The following is a 26,151-nucleotide window of genomic DNA, read 5'->3' on the forward strand; positions in this document are numbered from 1 at the left end:
TGAAAATTAAAATGGTGGCTAGACCTATCCATCCAGTACTGCTTGGTGTGGCAGGCCATCCGGTCTTACTGATGAGCAGTGCTGGGACTCTGACATCTGTTTAAGGATGCCTAGTGCTGATACTGGCCTTGATGAAACCAATTAGGACAGTTTGCTCTTCAGTGTTACGACTGCACTTGCTTTCTTGTTGTGCTTTAGCACATTATTCAGCTAGAAAGCAAACATTGATACAGTATTGGAATGCTTACATATACATTCACAAAATTAAAATTGGATCTATTATTTACAACATTATCTTAGATATATGCACTCGGAAGTAAATTCAAAGGGACTGATTTGCCTTAGTCTCATTTACTATTGTTTTCAAAATACTAATCCATAATTTACCTTGACTTTAGAAATAAGGATAGTTCTTCCAGCACATTCCAGGAATAATTTAAGTGCTGAGATTGATTTTGCCTATTTATAAACTTGATGATGTGCCTTTTTCACATTTTTAAAAAAACCACCACTTAAAAAAGAGCACATGGTTTTGTTTTCATTCTCCTGCATAAACAAGATATATACTTGTGTGAAGGTTCAGAAAATTGTCTGCATGAAAAAGCAGTGCTCTCTGTCTATTGACCCCCATATCTACATAGTCACCATTATATATTCATGTAAGCATCACAGCTGACTTGCCAGGGATTAGGTATGTGTTTCATGAAGCCATAATCTGGATGGAGCCTTTGGTTGTGTTTCTTTTCATGCATGAATCCTTTTGAGTAGATGTGCAGTAGGCACTTGGATATAAATGACAGGATAAAAATAGAGCTCTAGAAGCTGCTGTTTTCTGACCTTCATGTCAATATTCTTTGCCCTAACTGTTGGAAGTGAGAGATGGTTGGATCTCAGGAGCATGCTCTTGGTATCTTTTTAAACAGGGGAATTTTTGTGTGTGTCAGTCTTCCTCCCATGTTCCACAGCACCTCCATGATGAGGTGTGAATTGCAGTGTGGTAACTCCCCCCCCCCGCCAGTTCCTTAATTTTGTGACAAATTATTATTTTTGCTCTTACGGTTTTTGGACTCAGTTCTATCCCCAGTTGGAATGACTGAGAGAACTGAAAAACCATAAATTGACCTTGCAAGATTCTGTTTAAAGTTGTTTGTTATTTGTCTGTTTGTTATGTCCCCTTCCTTTGAGAAAGGCATATAGAGGGTGAAAAACTAATGTTTTGTGTATTATTCTAATACCTTATCATATACCTCCCTCAACAATACCACAAGCAGCATCAAGGATCAATAGTATTCCCCAGATTTACAACAAAGAAAAAAGAAAACCCTGAATGGATCTGAATTGGGTGAACATTTTGTCCCTGTTGAAACCTTCCTTGTTACTAAGCAAGACTGTGTTTTTTCATCATACCTACACTGTGGAGAGTTTGCTAATCCTGCTTTTGGGGTCAATGAGACCCAATTGCATCTGCAAATGTTTGCAACCAACGCCCTCACATCAGCAATTGGCCACACTTAATGGCTACTTTTAAGTCAATGATACTTTGCTGACATTTTTCTTTGTTCATTGAAATCTTTGCAAAATGTGTTGGGCCATAGTGTCACAGGCCTTGTTCAAAATAATCAGGTCCTCATTTTGTCACCCTTTGTGAGTGGATTAGCAGTTTATATTGAGCCAACTTAAACTGAAGTGTGTATTCACTAATTATATAAAATACAGCATTTTTTGCTATTAGGCCTTGGAGAACAACCACTATATAGTGCTATTGATGTGGAGATTTGGGTGCATTGTATCAACATCACTTAGCCACGAAATAGCGAACACCACTGAATTCTACACGGTGATCCTAGAAACCACTAAGCAAAACACATCTGCTGTATAAAAACCACAGCATTTCAATTAGCAGTATTGGGTTAAAGTCTTTAATGCCTATGCATTTTCTAAAATAATGGGATAAAAAGTTATTTTTCATGGGTTTCACAGCAGTATCATGTCCAAACTATGACTTTGCTTATATTAGTCTGGAATGTTTTCCCTCTGAATGTTTCCTCAAAGCCATTGGAACTGGAGGCCTTACTTCCACAATTTTTGTTTTCTAGCAAAACAGATGTGTGTCATTGCCTACGTGCTCATGCTGGGAAGCAGCCAGGAGAGCCATGGGTCTGGCAGCTTGGCTGCTATTGCTTGTGGCTGTCACACCGTGCACAGTGAAATTTAAAACCTCAAGTGCTCCTGGGAAATTAGTGTCTGCTTCCAGGGCTATCATACAGAAAACAAAAAGGCATTGCCTATGAGCCCGGGGGGGGGGGCAGCCATTTTTTCACATGCAGTCCCCCTGGCAATGGGAATGACGAATTTTCAGGGGCATTTGACGTGTCAACTTAGAGGATGATGTGGTAGCAGGCTGGCAGTGGCAGATGAGCTAATGGCTTGCTTTCAAAAGCTTCTTAAAAAGACTCATCACTCTTCTCTATATCCATCATCTGCTGGTTTCTAGGTAGTTTGTGGACATCTGAACAAGGGGCTCTGGGTTTGGGCCCCAAACTCAAGTCCAGTTGGAGTCACTGCCTCAGAGCCATTTTTTATCTTGGCTCCCCCATGAGTGGACATGGACAGCCTATGTTGTTGGCCCTCAAGTGTTCCTTCTGTTCAAAATAGGGTCCCTATTTGTTTGTTTGTTTTTGACGTTGCTGAGTAGTGGCTTAGTTTGTTCTCTTGCTGGTTCAAGTGCAATGAAAAGTTCAAGTAATCAAGCATATTGTATTATTTATATGATGTTAGCCGCTCTGAGCCCGGCTCCAGCCGGGGAGGGCGGGGTACAAATAATAATTTATTATTGTTGTTATGAGGGTGGGGTACAAATAAAAATGTGTTGTTGTTATAAATTTATTACTTTACAACCATTAATTGCTGATTCACTGCTTCCCCTCCTCCCCCTCCCTGTAGTGCCCTCCATATCATTAAAAGCTGTATGACTGGCAGAAGTGCATCAGATGCCTCTTTTCCCATCTCTGCATTTCTGTGTTGGGAAATGATGCACATGTTACTTTCCAAATAAACCTTTGTATTCAACCTCAAACTTGCTAGTCAGTTAAAAGCAAGAAGGCATTGCTGTGTTCTTGTTCAGCGTATAAATCTCCAGCGTTTTTCAGGTTTGCCGCTGATTAGATGTCCACAACCTTTTTTTTAAAAAAAAAGTCAGGTATTATTTGGTGTAATGCACTCCTTCTGTAGGTTGTATTCCTGTTACAACCCATCCCTTTCTCAGTGTTTGAAACTCCCATTGTTCTAGGCACATTTTGCGACAGGGAATTTCATTAGGGCGAGCAGTTTTTGAGCTCTGGGCGCAGTACTGATTTCAGAGTAAAACTGCAGAGTGGAAGGAAAGGAGGACCTTTTTCTGGCTCCCCACTCCAGCTACCCTCTGAAGACTGGAGAAGAGACCCTCTTAAGAATATTAGGGGGACTAGACCATGTGAAAAATGAACATAAAATGAACACTGCCATTTCTATACACTGAGCAGGAAAGGGTCATGAGTTTAAAAATGTATGCCCATATCAATTTATCTCTAGTGGTTTTGGAATCATAACAGAGTTGTTCTTATGCATTTTAGGTGAGCTGCACAAGTATTTGGCAAGAAAATTCTTTGATGTCTTTCTCCTTTTCTGACTTAACTGAAATAGCAAGTTCAACGAGAGAGAAAGTGGAAATGACTGTTGCGTGAGGGATTAATTAATCAAGAGCTCTTCTGGTTTGTGTATAGTTCACTTTAAAGTCCAAACATCTACTAGCTTATCTTACTAATTAGTAGGCTGTTTGCATGTTGAGTTATCATCTTTGCTTAAGTCATGACCACCTGTTTCCTGAACTGATGAACCCATGTTATGATTTATGCTGCTTAGAAAGGAGTACACCATTTTAATGATAAATGCAAACCTACATTTGAGTTTATATAAGGGATACCTTGGCAGATCATTGTGAAAAAGTAATTTGGTTTTATTATTTTTTGATAAACTATATACCACAAAACCTAGCACTCACAAACATTTGATGAAACCTTCATGTAAGACTGTCATTGTGCAACCCCTGTTGGAAGATTCGTAGTGCCTCATAACAATCATGGATTTACATGAAGTCAGAGTGGTGTCAGGTATCGGTTAGCAAACAAAGAAGGCAGGTTGCACAACACCAGTGACCATGGCATGGGCGTGAGAAGAGATGAATATTGATGGGGAAAGTGGTGGTTTAAACAGCAAAAGTTTTAGTAAATCAGGGAGGAGGGACACAGAGGATAATGGCAGTTTTAAACACCAGCAGAGGTTTGAGTCAATCAGGGATGGAGTAAAACTGAGAGGGAACAAGTGACAATTTTAAACAATGGCAAATTTTTTGAGTAGAGGCAATATGGGGTGACGCTAAGGAGGTGGAATAAGTGTCTTTGGATATAAATAATATTCTATTCATTTTCAGCTTATTGCCAATTACTTAAAAAACAGCCATAAAAATTATTGCTTCATTTCTGAATCGTGCAAGTGCTGAACTGAGTGCATCAGAACTTAAACTCTATGGAACATTTCTGAGTGAACCTTTCATACTGAATTAAATAATTAGCAAAGTATGACATCTTGAAGAAAGCAGTCTCCTCCCTGTTTCTTGTTAAATGCAGATATTGGGATTGTGATGATAGCAAGTCACTGAAGCTCTTCATTGTGGTGGTACTCTCTGAAGCACAGTAAGTGGGTTTAGTTAAAGATCTACAGGGTCAGCTGGTATACATGAGCATGTTTGTCTTGGCAGCTGTGGAGTCTGATTTACAGTTGCTGCCAGTGCCATGAGGCTACTTTTAATTTATACCAGCTGGTTATCCAGCATTCTGAGCTCAAAACGAGTAATGGCTATTTCAGTAAAAAGGTCAGAATTTATGCATGGACAAAATCTGTGTAAAGGTATATTTGCCCCCACAGAGATTACTCGGTGGCATTTTTTTCACTAATCTCATTTTTCAAAAGTGTTAAATATGTTACCACATAGAATAATATATTGCTTTAATATTAAAGGACATTTTTTGCAAGGAGATGATGAAATATTTGCCGTGATTTTTTGTTTTGTTTTTAAGGGTGTGGGATTTTTTTTAATTAAAAAAAATGATCATGGGTGCTCCCTTGTGAGAGCTGCAAGCTCTGTGGGTGGGCTGTGTGTAATTTTGCCCCACTTTTTGATGGGAGCTTCAGTTGGGGAGATAGAAGCAGCACTCTCCTTTCTGCTACCTGTAAATACATGCTTATATATTTGGTGGGTGGGCTACTGATCCTGAAAATAGCACATAGTTATTGGAACTAGTAGCCATTGATAGCATTATTCTCCATGAATTTGCCCAACCCTTTCTTTAAAGTTATATGAATTGATGGCCACCACCATATATTGTGGAAGAATTCCGTAATTTAACTCTGTGCTATGTGAAGAAGGGAAATTTCCTAAAACAGCAAGTGATGAATATTAATCTTTTCTTTTTATTGTTTCTCCCAAAGGTGGAATTCCGTTATTGGTGTACTAAACCCTTCCACTATTTCCCTGAATTAAATCTCAGCCCTCTTATTGGATATATATAATGGATCAGGGGTTGTCAACCTGGTCCCTACCGCCCACTAGTGGATGTTTCAGCATTCTAGGTGGGTGGTAGGGGGTTCTATGGCACAAGCTGAATCCTCCTTCCATCAAGCATTGGTGAGCGGTAAAGAAATTTTCCCATCAAGAAAGATGCATTCATGGGTGGTAGGTATAAAAAGGTTGACTACCCCTGAGTTAGATTATAATGGCTTTGCTCCAGAGGAATATGTAATCAAGCCTTTTGCTACATGTAAATTTAAACAGATTAGAACAGAGCATTCCAAACTGTGTGTCTCGACATGTTTGTGTGTTGACTGCAGTGTGTGGGTGTGTTGTGCGAATGCTCCCCACGATCCTCCTGGGGCTGGAAAGGGGTAAGTCTAATCTCCTTTTTGCTAGTAAAACTGAATTAGTGTGTCGCGAAATAATGTCTAAAAAGTGTGCCACCAACATGAAAAGTTCAGAAAGCTCTGGATTAGAATAACAAATTCTGCAAGAATAATTCTCTCCATCTTAACATGCTTTGGAAATATATTGCCATGCACAATTCTGCCCATACTGGCAAGACGGAATTTATCTTTGTTTGTTTCCAGGTATTTTTACCCAGTTTCCCCATTTTTTAAACAATTGCTTAAAGTGACTTTATATCGGCCTTAACATTAAGCTGAATTGGGGCATGCATTCTGGTGACCAGTTACAAAGCTATGATCCTTACTTTATTGTAGCAGCGGTTTTCATAGGATTGGCAAATGACGTGGGGGGGGGGGGAGAGGATCCTGACTTCTTCCTTCCTTCACTATTAATGACTTTACTCTGCTAGGACCTATAACTCCCCTATCCTGGTTACGGTACTTCATATATCCTCTCACACACCATTATTGCATATGGGCAATAATACAACAGAGCTATAATAAGAATACTTTCCCTGCTCTTCCTTTATCCTCCCCCCCCCCCCGCATTCCACATCTCTCCTTACAATCTCCAGTCAGGTCATTTAAAGTGTCTGGCGTCTTTTGCAGAAAGGAATCAAAATTCACCATTCCTGCTTGACATACAGTTTGAGCCTGTTTCCTTCTTGTAATATTTGTTGAAAAACAATGCAGCGCATTATTCTGTAAAGTGTTGCTCACTTGAAGGGAGCTTCATTTGTGCTAAACGGCAAGTTATGCAGCTTATGATTTCTTGCTTCTTCCAGGGATCCCCATGAGGGTTTTTTTTTTTAAAATCTGCCCCTATGTGCAGTTTCTCATTTGTTTCCAAATCCTATAAGTATTCTTATGTGATAAGAAGACAAAGTATATTTGGAAACCTGTGTCCACTTGCAAATGCCTTTGTTGGCTGCTAGGCTAAAATAGGTAGTGGGGTGAGGGGACAAGTTAACTGTCTTTGCTCATTAAGAAAGGGGCCTTTATTATCATCATCATCATCATCTGCAGCCTGACGAAGTCTGATTTCTCCTACGTAGCTGGGTCAATACTTAAATAACCCAACCACATTAGTGCAATCAGAATGTATAGGTCTTTCCCATGGAATTAACACTAGGATGTTACTGTGTGATGTTCAGTTTTGTTGTCTGGACTTGCAGAATTATGTCCGCTCAATTTATAATTTAAATGTTGCCTCAGACGCTTTTGAAGCTGTTTCTGTGATGATCAAAATAGGTTCATTGCAAGAAGGAGAGTAGTGAAGTGGTAACACTGATCTACTGTTACTAAACATTAACAGAAGATGTCAACTTTAGTTTACCACCTCTTAATTTCTGCAAGGAATGATTTTTGAGATTTTCAGTTATGGGATATATTATTGATTTAAGTGAGGAGAGCTACGTTTTTGTGAAAATAAATAAAAATATCTATTCCTGCACGGACACTTCTGCATTTGGCTTATCTGACGAGAAAAGGCTGAATGTGGTAGGCCTCATAACATTTCAACATCTGCCATGTCATTAGATTGAAGCTGGCTTTTTTTCCTTCTCTTAATTTTTTTTTTCATATTTTTGCCATACAGAACAGCCCAGAGACACATATTTATTGATATACTGAAACTTCTGCTTGATTCAGTGTCTCACTGACCAATATTCTTAAAGGGAAAATACAATAATGACAATGAAAAAAAAAAGTTCTGTGGCTTTATGTATATTATTTTTGCGCAATACCGACCATAAAAAATTAAAACTTTGAACTGTCTGCTGTTTTGCCCCACTGTACAATTAACTTATTTCTTGTTTGTGAAGAAAAGGTTGACTTAGAATTGCTGCTACAGGAGAAGCACTAGTATACTGGGATCTACTTACATAATTCTATGTGGGTTAAGCTGTGTGTGTGTTTTGATTAAATGAATGTTGCTTTCCAACATGTAGAAAAAGAAAATGAAAATTGATAAAGCCTGATTTGTGTTCATATGTTTGCATGATTTTTTTGTGTGAGTATTTGCACAACTTTTGACTACAGCTAAAACTTTGGCTTCAATCCCAAGACCTTGCATGTGCAGAGGTTTTTTGCACATGAAAGAAACTTGTTTTGGATTTCTCCTTTCCAGTTGTAACCCCATCACGCCCGCTTGATGAAAAGTTTCTACAGTAGCAGTACTGAGCACTGCAGTCAGTAGAGAGATAAAAGGATGATCCTGTTGTGCATACGGCCTTTAGATTAAAAGCTTTGAGTACTAATAATGTGTTAAATGCATTTTGAGGCACAAATCACTTTAGGAGAAAGCTTTATTTAATTATCTTGGTGGGTGATTCAGTTTTCCAATTTCTCTAATAAGCCACAGGGCTTAATAACAACTCTTCTGAATTCATACAATAAATTCATGATAGAAGCTCAATGTGAAGTTATATATTTTCTCCAAATCATAATGCCATCCTTGCTTATGGTTTGGTCACTTCTGTTCTTTGGACTACAACCTAGCATTAATTATTGACCTGCTAGGTATTGAGCATAATTGAATGTTCCTAGACACAGAAGAGTATCTTCAATGGTTAGTGTAAATGTTTCGTCATTAGAAATTATGGAAGGTCAATTTACAGGGCTGCCTTGGCACTTGAAAGTTTGTCCTTGCAAAAACCGCTTAATCAAAATGTTATCTTCCCAGTATTTTGTCTACACATGGGGAACTCAGATGAATTTTCTTATAGCAAATATTAATAGCAAATTCCAACCCTACGATCACAGAAAATACAGTCAGCTTCTTGCTCTAGCCCAGGGGCCAGCAAACTTTTTCAGCAGGGGGCCGGTCCACTGTCCCTCAGACCTTGTGGGGGGCCGGACTATATTTTGAAGAAAAAAGAATGAACAAATTCCTATGCCGCACAAATAACCCAGAGATGCATTTTAAATAAAAGGACACATTCTACTCATGTAAAAGCACGCTGATTCCCGGACTGTCTGTGGGCCGGATTTAGAAGGCGATTGGGCCAGATCTGGCCCCCGGGCCTTAGTTTGCCTACCCGTGCTCTAGCCATTAATTATTAAATGAGAGATGAGTTCCAAGTCAAAATTACCTGTGTTTTTAATTGGTTGTTTGTGGATTTTGTTATATTCTCATTTTAAAAGGCATAATCTGTGTGCAGATATATTGTCTTTTTCTTTTCCTTTTGCTGCAGTCAGCTTGATAACCCTACACTGTGGATGGTAATGATAATAAGTTAGTTTATTAATCACTTCTGTATTAAGACTGTCTAATAAATTTACAAAATGTAAGAGCTCAAGCATAAAATACAATAAAAGAAAAATGCATTTCAATGTAGGTCAAATTAATGTAATGGAAATGCAATGTATGTCAATACACTGGTCAGCTGAATGTGCAATCATTTCCCTGAAATATTAGCATTAATCCACTTTCCCCCCTGCATTTCTCTCTTTCTCTCTACAGCATGTGCGTTCCGCTACAATGGACTCTCATTTGTCTACCTCATCTACCTGCTACTCATTCCTCTTTTTTCGGAACCTACAAAAACAACAATGCAAGGTAAGCCTGTTTCTGGCTTTTAAAAAAGGTACAGATAGATGCAACTGATGTGAAAAATTAAGTTGCTACAGAAACCCTTTTTTAAAAATAGTGGGCTATATATCTGAGAGTGAAATGAAACTATGTACAAACCAAACACTTCAGTAAGTAATTACAGTTTGATTAATCCAGTTTCTTTGGATGGTATTCAATTAAGTTTTCTCATAGTATATCCATTGAAATGAATGAACAAGACTTATTTAAATGTCACTTTTTGCCTTTAATTTCTATTGAATAAGCAAACTATTCATGTATTTTTGAACTAAAGGGCAGGATTCACTGGACAAGACTCATCAGCAGTAGCCTTGAGTAAATGACTTCTGTTCGTGCAATGAAGTTTTCCCTTCTCCTCCTTCCACACCTCTGAAATTGGGTTGTAGGTGGGAGGCTGAGAGAACCCTCAGAACTGTGCAGGGAGCCGGGGACAGTTCCATCTGGCAGGCTGAAATACATGACATTGAATTATACCCCCCGTTTCCTTTTCCACACTTTATGTTGTGTGCGCTGCCTTTCACTAAGAATCAAGGTACAAATGCTGTTTCTAAAACTTAATTACTGTAGTTCTTGTACTTTTTAAACCCCCCATTGGCTTAACTCTGCATGTTCATGTCTAAGGTAGAAAATAAAACAGTAGTCCTCGGGTTAAGTACTTAATTCGTTCTGGAGGTCCGTTCTTAACCTGAAACTGTTCTTAACCTGAAGCACCACCTTAGCTAATGGGGCCTCCTGCTGCTGCTGTGCCGCCGGAGCACAATTTCTGTTCTCATCCTGAAGCAAAGTTCTTAACCTGAAGCACTATTTCTGGGTTAGCGGAATCTGTAACCTGAAGCGTATGTAACCCGAAGTACCACTGTAATTGTCTGCCAGCATAACACTGGATTAAACAAATAAACAATTAAGGTCTTTGTTTAACTCACATGCACTCTTTGAGAAAGTATTGGAAGCTGACACACTGTAGCACACTGTATGTGTTTGCACACAGTCTACTATAGTAGTGAAGATTTGCTCAATTTCTTTTAATAACCTTTGTGGGACAGGCCCTGTCCTAGAGCACTCCCCACACTGCCAAACTCGGAAACAGCAGCAAGAAAATTCAGCCTTGAAAGATATAGAGTAGGATCATGCAGTCCATCATGGGGGAAACCTATACTTCTCCTTTTTTGACAATATATTTAAGAAGACCGATGTGAAGGAGGAAACAGTGTATTATTCTTTGTGTGCTTTGAAAAGTTCCTATAATAAATGTGTGGACTTAGTTCCTGGTGAGCTTTTGCAAGTAAAATACAGAAGTGAAAAATGAAAGCTTCTATCTGTTAGAAATTCACAATGTTGCTAAATCTGTCAGACACTTTTTATTACAGAAAAATTATAAGAACGGAGCAAAAAACAAAACAAAAATCCAACAGTAAATGTCTAGATGTGGGCTAAAGTGTCTCTTAAAATGGTAAATATGACAGATGAGTGGCTAGATTGAGCACCTTAAGGGGAATATGGGTGCAGTTTTCTGATTCAAAATCTTTTTATGATCTTCATTTTATGTGATTTCTTTTCTGGCCCTTTCTGTGCAGGAAGGATGATTGACATCCTAAACACCGCAATTCTCTTTTTTTTTTTTATAATATATTTATTGAAGTTTTCAAATAAAGCATATATTAGATAAGCACAACTTATCATTGTCCATTTAACATCTCTCAATTGTTACATGGGACTCCCCCACACCTCCCGCATACACTTACATCATTATTAAATTAATTTCAAACAAATTATCATTTAACTCATCTTAATTAATAATCTTAATTTGGTTTGACATATAATTCAGCCTTAAATCTAATTTAATGGTAGACAATTGTCTGCACTGGCATCCAATTCAACACTCAGCCAAATTACAATATTTTTGTAAATAAATCTTAAATTTCCTCCAGTCTTCTTCCATCCTTTCTTCTCCCTGGTCTCGAATTCTGCCGGTCATCTCGGCTAATTGCATATAGTCCATCAGTTGCATCTGCCATTCTTCCACAGTGGGTAGCTCCTGAGTTTTCCAATTCTTGGCAATTAATATTCTTGCTGCTGTTGTTGCGTACAAAAAGAATGTTCTGTCCTTTTTTAACACACTCTGGCCGACAATACCCAGGAGAAAGGCCTCTGGTTTCTTAGTAAAGGTGTATTTAAACACCTTTTTTAATTCATTATATATCTTCTCCCAAAAGGCCTTCACTCTAGGGCAGGTCCACCAGAGGTGAAAAAATGTTCCTTCATTTTCCTTACATTTCCAACATTTGCTATCAGACGAATGGTATATTTTAGCCAGTTTAACAGGGGTCATGTACCATCTATACATCATTTTCATCACATTTTCCTTCAACGCATTACATGCAGTGAAGTTCAGCCCAGAGGTCCACAACCTTTCCCAATCTTCAAACATAATATTATACCCAATATCCTGCGCCCATTTTATCATTGTTGATTTTACCATTTCGTCATGTGTGTTCCATTTCAGCAGCAAGTTATACATTCTTGAAAGTACCTTAGTCTTAGGTTCTAACAGTTCAGTTTCTAACTTTGACTTTTCCACTTGGAATCCTAACTTTTTGTCATTTTTAAACACTTCTTTAATCTGAGCATAGTGTAACCAGTCTCGCACTTTGTCTCTCATCTTTTCTAAACTCTGCAATTTCCAGTTGTCACCATCCTTTTCTATTATCTCCCAATATTTTGGCCAGTTGGCCTCCATATTGGCTCTTTTCCGAGCCTTAGCCTCCAGGGGTGACAGCCACCTCGGAGTTTTATTCTCCAGTAAGTCTTTATATTTTGTCCAGACATTAAAAACTGATTTTCTGACAATATGGTTCTTGAAGGCCTTATTTATCTTAGCTTTATCATACCATAAATATGCATGCCATCCAAACGCATTATTAAAACCTTCCAAATCCAAGACATCCGTATCTTCAAGAAGTAACCAATCTTTTAACCAGCAGAAAGCTGCAGCTTCATAATACAACTTTAAATCTGGCAGGGCAAAGCCCCCTCTTTCTTTCGCATCTGTTAATATTTTAAATTTGATTCTGGGCTTTTTGCCCTGCCAGACAAATTTAGAAATATCTTTCTGCCACTTCCGGAAACACTCTGTCTTGTCTACAATCTGCAGTGTCTGAAACAAAAATAACATTTTTGGCAATACATTCATCTTGATGGCAGCTATTCGGCCTAACAAAGAAAGTTTTAGTCTTGACCAACTATCCAAGTCTCTCTTAATCTCTGACCAACATTTTTCATAATTATCTTTAAATAAACTCAGATTTTTTGCTGTTATGTTTACCCCTAGGTATTTAACTTTTTTAACCACATTTAGTTCTGTCTCTTTCTGAAGCTGTTCCAACTCAATATCTGTCACGTTTTTCCCCAAAACTTTAGTTTTTTGCTTATTTAACTTAAATCCTGCCACTCGACCGAAGTTTTGAATCAGTTGTAGTACTCTTTTCAAACTAGACTCCGGCTCCTGTAATGTCAAAACTAGGTCATCTGCAAAAGCTTTAAGTTTATATTGTTTCGCTCCGACCTGAATCCCTTCCACCAACCGGTCCCCCCTAATCATATTCAGGAGCACTTCCAGAACCGAAATAAACAGTAATGGGGAAATCGGGCAGCCTTGTCGTGTACCTTTTTCAATTTTAAACTCTTCTGTAACCACATTGTTAACTATCAGTTTAGCCTTTTGTTCTGAATATATTGCCTCAATCCCGTTCTCAAACCCCCGTCCCACTCCCATTTCTTTTAAATTCCCCTTCATAAATTTCCAAGATATGTTGTCAAAGGCTTTCTCCGCGTCTATAAAAATTAAAACTGCTTTAGTGTTTATGTTTGTTTGTAAAAGTTCCAATATGTCTATGATGTTCCTTGTGTTAGTAAACATATGTCTGCCCGGGAGAAAGCCTGCCTGGTCTTTATGGATTATCTCACTTAAAACTTTCTTAAATCTTCGTGCCAAAACATCTGCAAATATTTTGTAATCCACATTTAAAAGGGAGATGGGACGGTAATTCTTGAGTTGTGTCTTTTCAGTTTCTGACTTTGGAATCAATGTGATAAATGCTTCTTTCCACGATTCAGGCGCCTTCTTCCCCTCCATTATTTCGTTACTGACCTCCAACAAAGGTTGTATCAAATAATCCTTCAATGTCTTATAGTAGTTAGAGGTCAGTCCATCTGGCCCTGGTGATTTGCCCTGTTTCAGACTCAGGATGGCCTGTTCAATCTCTTGTCGTGTTATTTTGCCATTTAAAATTGTTCTATTTTCTTCTGACAGCTTTGCTAATCCATTTCTCTCCAAAAATTGTGTAATCTCTATTTCATCTTGTGGCCCTTGAGTATATAACTTTTTAAAATACCTCTGGAAGCACTTTCTAATCTCTCCCGGGTTCTGAATGTTCCTTCCTTCAACCTCTAAGTTTGTTACTGTATTTAATCTTTGTCTCCTTTTCAACTGCCAAGCTAGCAGTTTCCCACATTTATTTGCCGATTCAAAAGTTTTTTGTTTCATTGTTTTAATCTTCCATTCTATTTCCTGATTTATCAGCTTGGAATATTGCGCCTGATAAAGTTTAATTTCTCTCAGAATCGGTTGGGACTTCGGGTTAGATCTTAACTTCTTCTCCAACTCTTTGATACTTTCCAGAATTTTATCTTTCTTTTCATTTTGCAGTCTTTTCTTTAAGGAATTCTGTTGAATCAAGAACCCTCTCATCACAGCTTTACTTGCATCCCAGATAGTTCTTTTTTCCACCGTAGTGTTCAAATTAATCTCAAAATAATCCTTTAAGGTTTTTTGAGCCTTCTTTACAATTCTTTGGTCTCTAAACAGGCCATCATTCATCTTCCATCTAAAGGAGCCGATTGGGATCAATGTCATATCCATTCTCAAGGCGTTATGGTCGGAGCATGTTTTGGGGCAGATTTCCACCTTCCTCACCTTAGGTGCCAGACTTCTAGTTATCCATATTTGGTCGATTCGTGTCCAAGTCAGTTGAGCTTCAGAAAAGAATGTTCCTTCTCTTCCCAGGGGGTTTCTAACTCTCCAGATGTCAACCCAGTCCATATTGTCAGTCATTTCAAAAAAGGTCTTAGGTAGTCTTCCCTCTTTAGTAATGTTCTGGTTCTGTGACTTATCCATATTTGTTGATACGACCCCGTTCATGTCCCCCATCATGATGACGTTGTTGTAATCCAGATAATCCAGCATGGTCTCGTGCAACTTCTTATAAAAATCCGATTTTCCTTCATTTGGAGCATAAATTCCTAATATCAAAATTTTTTCTCCTTGATACTGTACTTCTATTGCGAGGATTCTTCCACTTTCATCTTTAAAGAGAAATTTTGGTGAAAGGCTCTCTTTTGCATAGATCACTACACCTCTCTTTTTAACTGTATCCGATGATATAAATTCTTGACCAAGCCTTTTATTTATTAACACCTTTCTATGGAGCCTAATCACATGTGTTTCTTGTAAGCATATAATGTCCAATTGTTCCTTTTTTAAAGTATGAAAAATTTTAGACCTTTTTTCGGGACTGTTACAGCCATTTATGTTCCAGCTCAAAAGCTGCAGAGACATCCTGGATAGGTCTGGTTATTCTTTCTGGGGTGGTACCTTGTTCTCCGGTCCTTGAGGATCCGAGGGGGCGGGCTCCTCTGGAAGTTCTGGCGCTGGCAATCCAAGTCCTTTGTGGAGGTCTTCTCCGTGTGCTCCCAAAAACTTGTCTCTATCTTCCATTGTTTTGATTTTGATCTTTCTCCCTCTGTAGGTAAAGGATAATCCTTGTGGAAACTCCCACCTGAAGATAATTGCGTTGCTTCTCAACAGTCTTGCCAATTCCGTGTAGTTAGATCTAAGGTCCAGCAACTGCTTAGGAATGTCCTTGTAGATTTCAATTCTCTTGCCCAAAATGTCTAGTGACTTTTCGTAGTGCAGGCCCAAAATCTTGTCCCTTTCCTCCTTTGATCTCAGTGTTATCAAACAATCTCTGGGCTTCTCTGTCCTTCTGACTCTGCCAAGCCTGAAAGCAGATACAATTTTAAAGTCTTTTTCCTCTAACTTCCAAAACTTGGCAAATTCCTTAGTTAGAAATTCAATAAAATTATCTTCTTCCACCTCTGGTATTGACCGTATCCTCAAGTTGGTCTCCCTGTTTCGCAGTTCTGTCATCAAAAAGTAAATCTGATGTTCTCCAACTTGTTTGCTGAGTGGTCTTACTTCTTTCTCAAGTTCTTCCAATCTTTGACTAGTATCTTCAGCCAGTTTACGATTTTCACCTACAGCCTCCTTTAATTCTCCAATAGACTGGGCATTCTGTGCAACTTGTCCAGTCAGCTTATTCAAGCTTTCTGTGTTCTGTTCAATTTTAGCTGTATGCAAATCAGCCTTCTTGTCCAGAGCCTCCAGTTTCTCCAAAATTTTCTCCAAGACAGAGCTACTTGTCCCTGAAGCCATATCTCCCAGGTGCAGCTCCTCTGTCTCACCCTCCCCTGCCTGTATTAGGGAGGCCGCCTCTATGTCTGGAGGCAAAGTGGAAGGCAAGGCCGGCACAGAAGATCTACGCTGTGAGGCTGCAGATAAAGTTAGAGTTGTTTGTTTAGTCCTTCCTCTTCTCCTTGCGCCACTCATTCCAAAGTTATCTGTAATCCAAGGTCAATCCAAGTTGTTCCCATGAGAAAGCAGAGTCCCAGATACAATAGTCAAACAGAGGCCGGGAAAGGGAAAGTAAAACAAAGTCACTGCTGTAAGTCCAAAATCCTCTAGAGGGAGCTTAATACGTCTTCAGGGAAAAGATCAAATCCAAGTTAAACTTATAAATTTAAATCCATGTCCATCGCCTCCACAATGTATTATTTTTAGCAGAGTAAAACTTAAAGCGAAACAGTGTTTCTTACAGTGCCTTGACTGCAACAGTTTCAAAGTATCCAGTTCCAACTCAGAATGTTTCAAAACCTGAATTCAATGTATCCAAAGTTGCAAACTGGTGCTCATCCAGGCAGCTCCAGCACCAGAGATTCTTATTTATTTTATAATCCACTGGTGCCACAGAAGAAGGATATCAATGCACCCCGAATATGACCAGCAAAAGTCAATAGCTCAAAGTCTTTCACTCAGAAAACTGCTTTAACAGGGTGCCAGCATTTAGTTAACGCATAACTTTTTGTCTCCACTCCTCCTGCTCTTTGCTTAAAGTTCAGTATAGCGGGAGATGGGCTTCCTGCTTATCCTCACTCCGTTTTCAGCCAGATTTCAACTTTTTTAAAAAAGTTTTAAAAGTTTCATAAAGTTCTCAAAAAGTTTCAGAAAGTTGACAAAAGTTTCAGAAAGTTTTCAATGTCCAAATTTACTCACGGGTTGTAGTTTCCAAAGTTCAGAAAAGTTGCAGGAAGAAAGGACAGCGCTGACCGGCAACAGCAACGCGGCTTCACTTCGCTGTTTGCGCAACGACCCACAGCGCCGCTACTCCCTCCGCGATCCGGAGCCCCTTACGGGGTCCCTTCAGCGTTTTGGGGGCTGCTTCTGGCGCCCGCCGGGTCCCGAGACCACAGGCTTCTGCCACCTGTGGTTTTCCTGAATGGGTCTCCGCTTCGCCGTAGCGGACGACCCGTTTACAGCGGAGCTCCCTTCTCCTTACTCGGAGAGGGCAGCCATTACCGGTCGCGCCGCCTCCGGAAGTCCTAAACACCGCAATTCTCTGTAAGCAAAACACTACTAATGTTTGACAGCCATCCTTAATCTTCTAGCTCAGAATTTTAATACAGTACTATTTTCTTTTAATGTTTTATACTGGCTAACTGTACTTTCAGATAATCCATCTGGGCAATGCTCATCAGTGTTGAGGGACAGCTTTCATTTCTCTAGAAAGCTGTGGGCCAGATATCACTCATTAGTTACCGTAGTAACTTGGCATCCACACTTAACAGGAAGTCACAGGCAGCAGCAATTTTAGTTTTTTTCATAGAAGGAATATGCGCCACCCAAGCTTTCTGGTTCCTAATATCCCTTCAAGGGGAAGGGATTCAAAATCCAGTTTCAGCCCATTGTACCAGATTGTCTAGTGAATACTACTAGATCTGGACTTTTGTGCATCTGACTTGGTATTTTCAATGTCTTCTGTAGTGCCACATTTTGGGTGGAAAATGAGCATTCTTACTACAGTGGTACCTAATTCGTTCTGGAGGTCTGTTCTTAACCTGAAACCATTCTGAGGTACCACTTTAGCTAATAGGGCCTCCCGCTGCCGCCACGCCACCTGTGCACGATTTCTGTTCTTATCCTGAGGTAAGGTTCTAAACCAGAGGTACTACTTTCGGGTTAGCGGAGTCTGTAACCCAAAGCGTTTGTAACCCGAGGTGTTTGTAACCTGAGGTACCACTGTATATTCAAAGTAGCTCTCTAGCCAAAGTTGAATTGTACCCAATTACCTGCCCAATCCTAGGCAAGCCCTTGCAGAGCTTGTCTGAGGTACAGGGTGGGAGTCTAGTTGGAATTAAGTTATAAACTGAAACAAAAAAAGCAGCTGGTTCCTGGCAGGGGGCCCCAGCCACCTTAACCCTCCAAGGCAAGAATACCCTACTCTCCACCCCCTGCACATGCCTGTTCCTAGATACACTGCCAGTGTTTTTACATACTTTCTTTGCAGAAGCTCAAAGCTATTTTAACCTAATAACAATCCTGTGGATAGGGACGTGGGTGGTGCTGTGGGTTAAACCACAGAGCCTAGGACTTACCGATCAGAAGGTTGGCGGTTCAAATTCCTGCGATGGGGTGAGCTCCCATTGCTCGGTCCCCGCTTCTGCCAACCTAGCAGTTCAAAAGCACATCAAAGTGCAAGTAGATAAATAGGTACTGCTCCGGTGGGAAGGTAAACGGTGTTTCCATGCGCTGCTGTGGTTCGCCAGAAGCAGCTCATTCATCCTGGCCACATGACCTGGAAGCTGTACGCCGGCTCCCTCGGCCAATAAAGCGAGATAAGCACCGCAATCCCAGAGTCGGTCACAACTGGACGTAATGGTCAGGGGTCCCTTTACCTTTAATCCTGTGGATAGGATTACACTGGAAGTTAGTGACTTGCCTAGGGTAACCTAGTAAACTTTTTAGCTAAGGTTTGAACCTGTGTTTATTGCATCCAAATTAATATTACAGTCACTATTATCTCACTGCTTGTGTGACGAACTGTGATTTGGTTCTTGGTTTATTCTGCAGACTGTGTCAGAGATACTCGTGTGAAAACAGTTATTGTGAAGTCTTCCCATACATGTGTGTGCTTTTATAAACACATGAGCACACACATTCTGTCTGTCTCAAAGGGAACAGGAAGTGGGGTTATTTGTTATTGTTATTTCTGAAGTTGCCATACCTCAGTGGTGAATCACAGTCAAAGGTTCACAAAGCAAACTTGCTATAAAATAAATGAGGGAGGAAACACTGCTTTCCTCCTTCCTGACTTCCTGTGCTTTTCTGCATGCTTCTGTTTAGCCTTTGCACTATTTTTATTCCCATCACTCACTAGTTTATTCAGGTAACTAGGCTTTATACAGTTCACTTAATTTAATTCTTCCTTAAGTTATTTCTTTTTCCTCCAGTCTGATGTAGATTTTGGAAGGTGATGATTTCCCTGGGCTACTTAATGTTAAAACTGTACTTCGTTGCTCTTCACTTTTTCTCTTCCTTCCTGTGCCATTTTGTTCTTCTACAAACAGCTGTTTCTCCTCTTATTTTCCATTGCACCTGGATTTCTCATTTGCGTGCATGAATTTCCCCGTCTTCCTATTTACTTGCAACACTTCTCACATATGAAAACTACAGATCTGGCTGATTTAAAGAGTTTAAATACTCTGAGTTCTGTATTTTAATATTAGTATTTGAAACTGCTATTTCACTAATATTATAAAGGTAATAAGCAGTAAAACATACTGTTATTCATCTCAATATGATCAAAGGAAAGTATCCCTTCCTGTAAAACGTTGTTCCTAAAAGTCCTCTAGGCTGAGTGTGTGTGAATATGTTCTATTGCAGGAGTAGCCAATGTGGCAATCTCCAGATGTGTTGGACTACAAATTTCATCACCTCCAGCTGTTATGACCAACAACCAGGGATGATGAGAGTTGTAGTACACAACACCTGGAGGGCACCACACTGGCTTTCCCTACCCTAGTGAGCTCACATTTACAGTGTTGCCTGTTTCACCTTTCAGTGATCAAAGAAGAAAAGTCACAAAAATAGATCTAGCCACCCAGTAGAACAAATAATATCTATGAACATGGTGAGAGAGGAAGAAATCAATCTGTTGTCAAACTATGTTGTTTCCACCCACAAAATAAAGCCATTCCTCTTCAAACATTCTGTCAAATTAAATATCTATCTATCTTTATGGTGGTGATGTGGAATAGAGTGGAATGGTGAGCAAAGACTGCAGAATATAATTTTCTTCCAGATAAATCCCAGTTGCTGAAGTAATTGATTTAAGGGCAGATCTTCAAAAGTTTGCTTCACCCTGAATCTTTAATTCACATACCGTATTTTTCGCTCTATAGGACGCACTTTTTCCCCTTCAAAAATGAAGGGGAAATGTGTGTGCGTCCTATGGAGCGAAGACGCCATAGCCCTGCGACCCTCTCCCGGCTGGAGAGGTGACGTGCGGCTATGGCAGGAGCCTCCATAGGCGTGCGTCACCTCTCCACCCGGGAGAGCGCGCGCGGGGCTAAAGCAGCCCCCCGTGACCCTCTCCCGGCTGGAGAGGTGACGCGCGCCTATGGCAGGAGCCTCCATAGGCGCGCGTCACCTCTCCACCCGGGAGAGCGCGCGCGGGGCTAAAGCAGCCCCCCCGCGACCCTCTCCCAGCTGGAGAAGTGACACGTGACTATGGCAGCAGCCTCACCGCTGCGCCTTTCCGCTGCTCCCTGACCTGCTCTTTGGGGCTGGTGGTGGGCTTCCCCCCGCCAGCCCCAAAGCGCAGGTCGAAAGGAACCTGAAGCCTGGAGAGCAAGAGGGGTCGGTGCGCACCGACCCCTCTCGCTCTCCAGGCTTCCAAGGTAGCTGCCTGAACGCACCTTAAACGGCACCTTGTTTTAGAGCGGGAAAACAAGAGGGGGAAAATTCTCCCACTCTCTGCGCAGCGCCTCCTGCCACTTCGCTGAAGGGGCGCTGGGCAGAGAGCGGAATAATTTTTTTCCCTTGTTCTCCCCCCTCTAAAACAAGGTGCGTCCTATTGTCCGGTGCGTCCTATGGTGCGAAAAATACGGTACTCTCAAATTGCAAACCAACAGTGGAATAAAAATTACCACCAGGGGCAATTCACTTCACATTCAGCCCATTTTTTTATCACAGGTTCCGCTTTTAGGCAGCACAAAAGTCAGTTTCCCCTGTAAGTTTATATCTTACAGAAAAACAAGATGGAGATGAGGCAGTGAAGTCACCCCGGCCTTCTTAATTGCTTTCATAGTAGTACCTCAAATATTTGGGTAATTATTATTATTTAAATAAGAGTTGGCAAAGCTCAAGTCTGCCTGAAAGCCTCTCAGATAAGCCTCAGTCCATTCTGTGTATGTTTGTGTAGAGTTGTTACTCAGTGGTGTGGGAATGGTTCGTGTTCAGAGGTGTGTGTTCTTCACAATTGAGGTGTTCCATACCTGAGTGGTAGCAATATGGTAGTTTTGAAAAACAACACTTTTCAAAAATGGGTATGAAAAAATACTTTAAATGAATGTATGCTTTTATAGCAGTGATTCTTAAAAACGGATGTGGACCTTTTTAGGAAACTGTGAACAGTTTTCAGGGAAGGTTTAAGCTTTCCATCCATCTTTTCCCAGTGATTTTACAAGATGCAATGTGTCATCATATGGGTCCATTACACAGAGCTGACATGCTCAATGAGGTAGACTGAAGCAGCTGCCTTGGGCTTTGGAATCCTATGGAACAGCAGCCCATGGGCACCTTATCCTCCCCTGTCACGCAACCCCAGTAAGCTAGGCTTTGGCAGGGGCTGCCACTGCCAATACACAGTAGATTGTGTGTGATATCACTACAGATGCTAACCTACGCTATCAGCAATAAGACCATCATCTCTATGTGTATGATGAGAAGCATTTTCTGTTTTATTTTTACAGGGAAAGATTGATAGTACACAGCAACTAGTTATGTCCCCAGTAGCTGTGCAGCAGCTTAGATCGTACTGATAACACATGAAGGGCTCTTTGTATTTCATTTATCTAAAAAAGCAAAGAAAAGGAAGACTATCATTTGCATTTCAGTTAATTGTGCTGTGTTGGAAGGAGTCTGGATTGTGTGCTGGGGATGGTAGCATACTCAAGGGTGAGCAAAGGGGGAAGTTAATGTGGCTTGTTGGCATTTTTATATATTGAAAAATAAAATGGTAGCAGACGCAGAACTACGTACATCTGTTTTTCATTAGAACACTTTGTTGGGCCTCCCCTTTAAATAGTACTATAGTTTAAACAATTGTGTTTTATTATGTCATCATAAAAAGCGGGGAGGGTGATCCACTACATCATTAGGTATATATTTTTGTTATTACACTCAACATAAAGGCAAGATGCATTCCACTGTAAACTTTGCCAGGTTTTTAGTTCTTTCAAAAAAGTAGTTGCAGCCGTTTCCCATTATCTGGCTGTTAATATGGCCTTGCTGAAGAATATGCAAGAGTGTCTGGATTGACCATGTAGACAGTACTGTACCTAGCCAGGAACATGTCTGAAGGAGCTCTTTAAAAGGGCTCAGTACACTATTGGCAAGCAAGCTGAACTGTGACAATGCCACCATTTGTTGTCGCACTGCTTTCAGTGCCATAAATCTCTTCACTGTTAGAAGACTGTCTAGTTGGTGCTAGTTGAAATTTGTCTGCTGTGGTAAACTTCCTTCCTCTTAAATAAATAAATAGACTATATTTATTCACAGCTTATTTCTCTTGCTTGAAGGCTCACCTCTCCCATACTTTGTTGCAAACAACATTGATCTTGTTCTACATCTGAAGTGGGCAATGAAGAAAATGGCTGTGGTCACATCTTTATATTTCTCAGATGAGAAACTGCTCCTCTCACTCTCTGAAATGGTTCAGACATTATACCCTAGTGAAAATTCCCAGCCTATTTAGTTTTTGCCGTGAACCTCTCTTAGTTAGTTCAGAAGGGAACACTAATGAATGAAAGCTGTACTGTATTTATTTGACCATGGTGCAACACTAGGCATTTGATTTTAAGCACTCCCCTCCATTCCCCCCAGGTATTTAGGGAGATACAGCATTCAGATGAAATTTGGATATTCTAGTTAATTTGCTTCTTTTAAATCACATTGAGGAGGAAAACTAAGGCTGGATTGAAAGTTGTCTGCAGAATAGAATGCCCCCTAACCCTAATTAATACCACAAATTGTTACATGCTCAAGGCTAAATTAAATAATAGGTTTTGTTGTATTCAACTAAATTTCACTCAGAGCAGACCCACTGAAATTAATGGTTCAAAGTGAGTGATGGCTATTAATATCAATGGGTCTACTCTGAGTAAACTTTTGTTTAATGCAGCGTAAAGTTTGGATGTTGAAGTGCATGCTCGCATTTTGTGAACTAGGCCCACCAGCCATGTATTGTGTTCTGCCATGTGCTTAGTGATCACCCTGTTCTTAAGTGTACCAGGGAAGCAAGAAAATTGAGAGGTTTAGTGAGACCTTTTGGTTGGCTGCCATACACAGCTGGTGGGCTGCATTCTGCTTGGTGAGTTGCAGGTTGTACAGGCTTGACTTGATGCGGAACAATTTCCCCCTTTTTAAGATATAGATATATAAAACCAAAAAATGTAGGCTACAAGCGTAAGTGCACTTTGAAGTAGCACTGCTCATATAAATGGTGTGTATGTGCATTTCACAGGCATATTTGATAAAAGAGTCACATGCTGTATTGCATCAGAAAGGTTTGATTAATTTCCATGGATCTGCTCTGGAATTCACCATTTATATTCCACTTCTAATTATGAAGATGCTTTTAAAATTGTCATGTTCATCCACCTGCCAGGTCTGTGAGATAGATCACTATTATTCCTGTCTCATAGAAACTCTCCAGAATGTTTGGAATCCTGAATACACGTGTAACAATTTTCAGCCGTTTAGTTTCTGTTGAAGTTGTATAACTTGCAATGAGTTTGGGGAAATCTGGTGATCTTTGAAGCTCGAATAAGAGTCCTCTTGAAAATCATATGAGAACAGAAGTTGCTTACATGCTGCAAAATACTTTTGAAGGTTGAGATTGGCTTCCTCAGAGGTGGTAGCTGTCCAGTTCCAAGGCAGTAGGGGAGAATGGCATTTAAGGCTGTGGTCCTTTCTTTTTCAGCCTAGCATGACTTCTGCTTCCTTCAGAGCTATGCGGAAATTGCATTGATCACAGAGACGGTTGTTGTGCCCTGAAGCCCCAGAGGACAGAGACTTCTTGTGTGGGCTGTCCTGATTTCAAATATATCTATTTAGAGTCAGACCTATGTTGGACCAAATCTCAGTACATACACACAGTATGTGTGCAATTTTCTGACATAAGACTCTTCAACAAGGCTCCTTTATGAGAAAGAGCTGAATATAAATAAATAAATAAATAATCAATCAATCAATCAATCAATCAATCAGAGTGCTTGTGTTTTGCACTGTTAAAGTATAAAAACAAAGCAAAAAATAAATAAAACCAGAGCTTGTTATTAAGAGTTTCTGTAATGGTGCAGGTCCATTAGTCAATTCTGGGTAATAGTTACTAAAACAGTAATTGTTCTTCACAATCTGGATCTTCCAGAAATGTTTGAATTAATTGTCCTTGCCTTCATTGCTAAACTGATTGTTAAATGGTACATTTTTGGACGACTAGCTTTTCTGATTTTGGTGAGAGTTTCTTGAACTTTTAGCAAAACCAATAATCGTCTAATCTAGAAGTCGTCAGAGCATAGATGAGAGTAGCCCTGTCTGTCTTACAGCACTGAGTGCAGCTGGCAACCCAGCAGAAATTGATTAAAGGCATTCTAGGTCACAGCTGCCTTGTAGCATTGCTGGAGCCATGAATAGTCCCATACTGCAAACCTGACCCTTCAGGGTAAATGTGTCCATACCGAAGACCAACTGACTGTTTTATTAAACCCCCTCTGCACCAATCACTGTATTTTTTAGATTAAACTTTGTTCAAACTTATCCAGTCTGATCTTAATACACAGCCTACTGAAGCCTCACAGAATTTCTGCTGGATGGCTGAGACTGATCCTTCTATCATTGCTGTTACCAGATTCCTTTCCACTTACTTCCTTTTCAAACCAATCTGGCAATTGCACTCTCCCCTGGGTGCAGTGGATTGGCAGCAGCACTTGCTAGTGATCCTCCTCTCTGCCTGCCTTCCATTGCCATCCTATTGGGCTCAAGAGAGTGAGTGGGCAAATGAGCAAATGGTAGTAGTGCCTGTTCCTCATCCAGAAGAGAAGCAACTGGAGAGCACTGGTAATAGTAGTGGTAAGGAGCTGAACTGGAACAGGTATTGTGTTAGTACGTGCGTGCACGTGTGACAAAATTGAGCTACTGACAGCCCAACTTTCCTCATTTCCATCAACGTATTTTGGGGTGAAAACACTGAAAGTCTCTTGATCAGGTGTCCCAAACACCTAATTAGTCTTGGGTGAGATGGAATAGTGTTTCCTTTAAGTCACAGCAGGGGTGTGACTTTATAGTTGGGAATGGAATCTATAGTTAGAAATCCAGTTGATTAAAAGAGATCTGAGTCTAGAATCAAATTATTTAGTGTGTGTGTGTAACTCTGGCGGTTATGCAATTTTATAGCAAAGTACTAGCAGTTCTTGAGAAGAGAATCCAAAGGGAAGCAAAGCAATACGTTTGGCATCAGTTTGACTGCAGGAGTTGCATGAAGGAAGTGTATAAGACGCCACCCAACTGTCTTAGGGACTCTACTCTGGATTTGTGTAGGGTTTACTCCTTAGCCTCCTCCCACAAGATGTCCCACAAGACACCAGAAATTTAGGATCAGAGTTTTCCTTCTCTTAGATTGGTTATTTTCCAAGGTTGACGAACCCATCTACCCCTCATTTTCCTCTACAGCACGTGTAGAAACCACCTTCTTGACTTTTGTACGCACTATTGGTTTCATCTGCTCAGTCTTTAGGAGCCTGTCTGAAACCACTGTGAATTGGTGTAGCAAGTCCTGAAACAGATTGTATGACTGAAAGACAAATTTTAAAAACCTAGACAGTATTTTGTGCCAGAAGAGTATAAACATTATTCGGATGTTGGTGTTTTTTATGGCGAGGGGTAAAATTCTGATGTTACTGTGCTTAATTGTAAGTTCATAATTTGTGATAAACGTCTCTCGTCTTGTACTTCACTGGGAAGTCTTAGGAACCATGGGCTGTGTTTGCCCCACAGGATGATCTTGAGTTGCTAAGGTGAAGTCACTCTGATCCTGAAAGTTTTGTGGGTGGGAGACAACATGGGCTTTGTATGTAAGCCACTTTTGACTCTT

General features: G+C 40.2%; 1 protein-coding gene across 5 annotated transcripts in view; it reads left to right on the plus strand.

Annotated features, from left to right (window-relative positions):
* The window catches only part of PIEZO2 (piezo type mechanosensitive ion channel component 2), a 213,865-nt gene that overhangs the window by 27,887 nt on the left and 159,827 nt on the right, over window positions 1–26,151 (plus strand). For all 5 annotated transcript variants that reach the window (XM_083622436.1, XM_083622440.1, XM_083622438.1 and 2 more), the window contains exon 2: window positions 9,479–9,574. In XM_083622436.1, the coding sequence (XP_083478562.1) occupies window positions 9,479–9,574 (96 nt within the window). The remainder of the gene's footprint in view (window positions 1–9,478; window positions 9,575–26,151) is intronic.

Source organism: Podarcis filfolensis (genome assembly GCF_964270895.1).
Source record: "Podarcis filfolensis genome assembly, chromosome: 7".
In the NCBI taxonomy this organism is placed as follows: Eukaryota; Metazoa; Chordata; class Lepidosauria; order Squamata; family Lacertidae; genus Podarcis; species Podarcis filfolensis.